This window comes from Dipodomys spectabilis, unplaced genomic scaffold (genome assembly GCF_019054845.1).
Source record: "Dipodomys spectabilis isolate Male_0828 unplaced genomic scaffold, ASM1905484v1 ptg000422l, whole genome shotgun sequence".
Lineage (NCBI taxonomy): Eukaryota > Metazoa > Chordata > Mammalia > Rodentia > Heteromyidae > Dipodomys > Dipodomys spectabilis.
In genome coordinates this window covers 7,836,791-7,842,757 of record NW_024871099.1, presented here as the reverse complement: position 1 = coordinate 7,842,757, position 5,967 = coordinate 7,836,791, and the positions used below count along the sequence as shown (strand labels likewise).

The 5,967-nt window shown below is 52.7% G+C and overlaps 1 protein-coding gene across 1 annotated transcript; it reads left to right on the top strand.

Annotated features, from left to right (window-relative positions):
- Positions 1 to 1,494: 1,494 nt before the first annotated feature.
- Positions 1,495 to 4,616, top strand: Pafah1b3 (platelet activating factor acetylhydrolase 1b catalytic subunit 3). The gene is made up of 5 exons (XM_042667832.1): positions 1,495 to 1,821; positions 2,017 to 2,106; positions 2,894 to 3,010; positions 3,151 to 3,273; positions 4,291 to 4,616. Exons 1-5 carry the CDS (start codon positions 1,744 to 1,746, stop codon positions 4,576 to 4,578), a joined length of 696 nt encoding a protein of 231 aa, XP_042523766.1. The 5' UTR covers positions 1,495 to 1,743; the 3' UTR covers positions 4,579 to 4,616.
- The last annotated feature ends 1,351 nt before the right edge of the window (positions 4,617 to 5,967 follow it).

Genomic DNA, 5,967 nt, shown 5'->3' with positions numbered 1-5,967 from the left:
AAGTTAATTTGGAGCAAGAAGCTGGAAAGACATAACCTTACATGACCTTGGCTGTGGTTGTGTATTTGAGAGTCCAGATACACCCAGCTGAAGTTATCAGCAGGCCTCTGTGTTGGGAGAGGAACAGAGGCCACAGATCTGCAAGATGATCTGCAGGAAGGGTGCCAGGCTGGACGTGGGCTCTTGCAGACATCTCTAATTTCCTTTCTTCTTCTGTACCTTCTATGTTCCATTTAGATCTTGTGGTGTCTTTAGTTGTTGTTGTTGTTTGTTTTGAAGCTTGAACTCTGGACCTGGGCACTTGGCCCTCAGCAATTCAGTTCAAGGCTAGCACTCTACCACTTGAGCCACAGTGCCACTTCAGTTTTCTGGTGTTTTATTGGAGTCTCATGGTGCTTTATTGGAGTCTCGTGAGCCACTGTTGCCCAGCTGACTTTTTTTTTTTTTTCATTAAAATTTTAATTTTTTGCTGGGCGCTGGTGGCTCACACCTGTAACCCTAGCTACTCAGGAGGCTGAGATCTGAGGATCATGTTTCAAAGCCAGCCCAGGCAGGAAAGTACAGTGAGACTGTTATCTCCAATAAACCACCAGAAAACCGAAAGTGGCACTGTGGCTCACGTGGTAGAGCACTAGCCTTGAGCTGAAGAGCTGAAGAACAGTGCCCAGGCTGAGTTCAAGCCCCATGACTGGAAAAAAAGAAGAAAGGAAGAAAAGAAAGGAAGGAAGGAAGGAAGGGAAGGAAAGGAAAGAAAAGAAGCAACAACAGCGCGGGGCACTGGTGGCTCAGGAGGCTGAGCTCTGGGATTGAGATTGGAAGCCAGCTGGGGCAGAAAAGTCTATGAGACTCTTATTTCCAATTAATCAGCTAAAAGCCCCAAATAAAGCTTTGGCTCTAGTGGTAGAGTGCCAAGCTAGAGCAAAAAAGCTCAGGCACAGTGCCCAGGCCCAGAGTTCAACTCCCATACCAACAAAATGAATAGTTAATACATGAATGAATAGTAGGTGCTCTGGGTTGGGAAAGCCCACGGTCTGATAAGGTTCCCTAAATCCCGGCACTGCCTCCGAACTCCGTCTTCATATTTCATGATTTTGCCACCTTCCACCCCCACATTGGTAGAAAATGGAAGCGTCCTCTTCTAGCCAGGTGCGGACCAGCCACCACCAACACCCCTCCCCGAGATCCAGGAATGAACTGCTCCACTCGCTCTTCCACGTGAATGGGGCACACCCCTCCACACACTAGGTGGGCCCGCCCGCAGTGTTCTCGCGCCAGCCAGTGGTTTTGTTCGTTTGCTTGCTTTTCCCAAACGCAAAGCGCTAAGATCGTTCCCCACCTCCTTTTGGTTTGTTTTTTTTTCAGGTCCCTCGTCCCTCCCCAGGACGCCAGTGATGGTTTCTCCCCTCTCCCCCCCCCGCCATGGTGTTAAATGGTCTCGCCCGCCCCTCCCCCAGGGCCCGGGTGCGCTTGTGAGTAGCTGGACGAGTCCACTGTGAGGCCGCCGCGGGGGGGGGGGGGGGAAGAAAGCGTTACGTTCCCGATTTCACCTCCTTCCTAAGTGAAGATTTCCGCCCCGGGGGAGGAGGTAGCGCCCTGCCGAGTCCCGGCCTCCGTCCTCGGCGGGAGTGCGCGCGTCCGGGTCGTCCATTGTTGCTCCGAGAGGTTAAGGAGTGGGCGTGGCGGAGCCACCTCCTCCCGGGAGCACACCGGGGTCCACCCCACTCGCTCGTCTGGAACCCCAACATGAGCGGAGAGGAGAATCCGGCCAGCAAGCCCACGCCGGTGCAGGACGTGCAGGGCGACGGACGCTGGATGTCCCTGGTGAGCGAACAGTCCCGGGGATCGATCGCGGTACCCGGGAATCCGGTGCTTGGGGGAGGGGGAAGCTGAGGACACTTGGGGTGTCACATTCCCCGAGGGAGCAGGGTGGGTTGGGCGGGGCCTGAGGTTGTGCATGCCCATGACACCCCCACCACACACCCCCCCACCACACCCTCCGTGTCTTCCCCGGGGCAGCACCATCGGTTCGTGGCGGACAGCAAAGACAAGGAACCCGAAGTCGTGTTCATCGGGGACTCTTTGGTCCAGCTAATGCATCAATGCGAGGTGAGGCCCTGCCCCTTCCCTCCTGCTCCTTCTCGGCCTGGTGTCCTTATGGACACATCTGGCCCAGAACCCAGGCCAGGCAGGGTAAGAGGTATGATGAGTAACTGGGGAGGCATACAGCCAGGTATGAAGAATGCAGTGCCTGTGTTTTGTTTGTTTTTGTGCTATTACTGGGGTTTGCACTCGGAGCCTGGGCGCTGTTCCTGAGATTTATTTCATTTTATTTTGCTCAAGGCTAGCGGTCTACCATTTGAGTCACAGCTTCACTTCTGGCTTTTTTGGTGCTTCATTGGAGATGAGAGTCTTACAGACTTTCTCCTTCCTGAGGCTGGCTTGGAACCTCCATCTTTGATCCTCATATCTCAGCCTCTTGAGTAGTTAGGATGACAGGCCTGAGCCACCAGTGCTGGAGAATCTGTTTTAAGTGCTCCTCAGCTGAGAAAGTGTATGCTCTGAGTTTGGCAGGTTGGGTTTGTGTGTACCAAGTCATGAGGTTTTTCTTGCAAGATTCACTAAGGGGAGGCTCTTTGTTTGCTTAAACTAGAGCCTTCATCTTTACAGGAGGCTTTGGTTGAACTTTAATGGTTATCCAGGAAGGGGTGGGGGTGCAGATAAATCATAAATGTCTTTCCACCTAAGGAGGTTCAGCCAAAGTTTGCTCAAGGTGAGATTCAACCAGACTGTTTTCATAAAGTTCTTCTGTAGTGGTATTTGGTTAATTACTAGACAGAGGGTGATAGGTTGGTGCTGATGATGCACCTGTGTCCACACGATTTTGTCCCCACAGATCTGGCGAGAACTCTTCTCTCCTCTGCACGCGCTTAACTTTGGCATTGGTGGTGACAGCACCCAGCATGTTCTGTGGCGGCTGGAGAATGGGGAACTGGAACACATACGGCCCAAGGTGAGCAGGAGAGGATTGGGTTTTTTTTTTGGGGGGGGGGATTGAGGGAGGGATGGGGGAGTCCTAAAGTATGTTTAATCTTTCTCAAAAGCACCTTTGGCCTTCCTGGCTAATGTTGCTTTGTGTACCTCCTTCCACAGATCGTGGTGGTCTGGGTGGGCACCAACAACCACGGGCACACAGCAGAGCAGGTGACCGGGGGCATCAAGGCCATTGTGCAACTGGTGAACCAGCGGCAGCCCCAGGCGCGGGTCGTGGTACTGGTGAGAAAGGCTGGGAGGGATAGTGAAAACTTAGATGCAGCCCACAGCTGACAGGGTTCTAGACCAGCCTGGTCAAAATGAGATGCTATCTCAAAAACAGACTAAAACCAAAAGGACTGGAGGTGTGCCTCACAAGGTCTTCAGCCCCCAGTACTGAAGAGAAGGAAGGAGTGAATAGATGAATGGACTCAGGGCCTTGAACTCAAGGCAGGGATGGGGAGGGTGTCTGTTGTTGGGCTTGAACTCAGGGCCTGGGCACTACCCTGAGCCTCTTTGGGCTCAAGGCTAAGCACTCTACCACTTGAGCCACAGCACCACTTCCGGCTTTTTTCTTTTTGCTTATGTGGTGCTGAGGAATCGAACCTCTACCACTGAGCCACCTTCCCAGCCCCCACTTCTGGTTTTTGAGTGATTAATTGGAGATAAGAGTTTTGTTGTTTTTTGGTTGGTTGTGGGGCTTGAACTCTGGGCTTGGACGCTGTCCCTCAGCTCTTCAGCTCCAGGCTAGTGCTCTACCACTTGAGGGACAGCGCCACTTCTGGTTTTCTGGTGGTTCATGGACTTTCCTGCCTGGGCTGGCTTTGAACCATGATCCTCAGATCTCAGCCTCCTGAATGGCTAGGATTACAGGTGTGAGCCACCAGTGCCTAGCAAGGCTGGCATTACCACTTGAGCCACACTCCACATCCCACCTTTTGCTGTGTACTAGGAGATAGGAGTCTCACAGACTTTCTGCTCTTGCTGGCTTTCAAAGCCCAGCCTTCAGATCTCAACCTCCTGAGTAGGACTACAGGTGTGAGCCACTAGCAACTAGTAGATGTCAACATGTTTTCTGAATGGTGCTTGGAAAGAGGTTGGCACTCATAAGATTCTTGCTCAGTGGAAGCTGGTATATTAGCAGGAGCTATCTCTAGAACAGGCAGCTGGGAAGTTCATGGTGTTAAGTGGCCAGTTTGACAGAGAAAGATGTAGAGCCAGATGCTGATAGGCTATCTTAAGATGGATGTTCTTCCTCAGGGCCTGCTTCCAAGGGGCCAGCACCCCAACCCCCTTCGAGAGAAAAACCGCCAGGTGAATGAGCTAGTTCGAGCAGCACTGGCTGGCCACCCACGGGCCCATTTTCTGGATGCTGACCCTGGCTTTGTGCACTCGGATGGCACCATAAGCCACCATGACATGTATGATTACCTACATCTCAGTCGCCTGGGATACACACCTGTCTGCCGGGCCCTGCACTCCCTGCTTCTGCGCCTGTTGGCCCAAGATCAGGGCCAAGGGGTCCCTCTGCCTGAGCCCACTCCCTAGGCTCCCTGCCTCCCCACATTAAAACTTGGCCTTCCTTAGTCTGTTTTCTGCTTCATGACTGAGCCGTCCTGTGTATGACCAACAGATCCACCCTTGGTTTTTTCCCTAGTCTTGGGGCTTGAAATTAGGCCCTAAGTGCTGTCCTTGAGCTTCTTTATAGCTCAAGGCTAATGCTGTACCAAATTGGGCCACAGTACCACTTCTGGAACTGAGTAGTTTACTGGAAAGAGGAGTCTTGACGGACTTTCCTGCCTAGCCTGGATTCAAACTATGATCCCTCAGATCTCAGCCTCCTGAGTAGCTAGGGTTACAGGCGTGAGCCACCAGCATCTGGCTAACTTCTAGCTTTTTCGGTAGTTCACTGGGGATGAGAAACTCATGGACTTTCTTGCCAGGGCTAGCTTTGAACCTTGATCCTCAGTTCTCAGCCTCCGGAGTAGCTAGGATTATGGGCATGATATACCAGCACCCAACCAAGCCTTTTTTTTTTTGGTGCCAGTCCTGGGGCATGAACTCCAAGCCTGGGTACTGTCCCTGAGCTGTTCTGCTCAAGGGTTTCACTCTACCACTTTGAGCCACAGCTCCATTTCCAGTCTTTTGGTGGTTAATTACAGATAAGACTCTCATGGGCTTTCCTGTCTGGGCTGACTTGGAACCATGATCCTCACATATCAGCCTCCTGAGCCACAAGCACCTGGTTCACACTATTTCTGCCTGAGGCAGAAGTCACTCATCAAAGCACACTGGCTTTTGTAGCCAGGTGAATTCCTGCTGTCATGTTGAATGCCTTGAGCAGATGCTGCCCAGTGAACACACTGGATGGAACCAATTTGCCAGCTTTATCCTGTGAGGTTCCAGGCCAAGCCAACCCGGCAGACCCTCATCTACACATTCCCTAGATGTGACTTCCCGGTGCTCTGGCCCTTGCTCAGATGCCACTTCCAGATCCTCCTCAGTAATAGTGGTGCACCAGGGGTGCAGGTTCAAGTCCTGTGTAATTTTGGCTGGCGATGCAATAAGTAGTTTCATTTCCGGCTGCTGCGCTGGCTAAGGCCACACGGGGGCAGCAGGTGTCAGTGGCCCAGTGCTCTGGGAAGACTAGTTTCAAGACTGCCTTTGAATGGTCTGTTTCTGGAGTAAAACCTGATTCCAGGACCAGTACGGATGGACAGCCCCCATCATAGACCTCTCCCACGCTCACAGGCCAGACGGCTGAGAAGGGCAGAGTGGGCATCGTGATGTCCAGACTACAGACAGGCTCCCACCTGTCCAGGGTCTCTGATGCTGGGGTGCTCTTGGAATTGCTCCCCCACCTTCTGGGAGAGTCCACTGCTCCATAGACATGTGGGGACAACACCTCCCACTGCAGAGCAAGCCAGCAGCCACCCA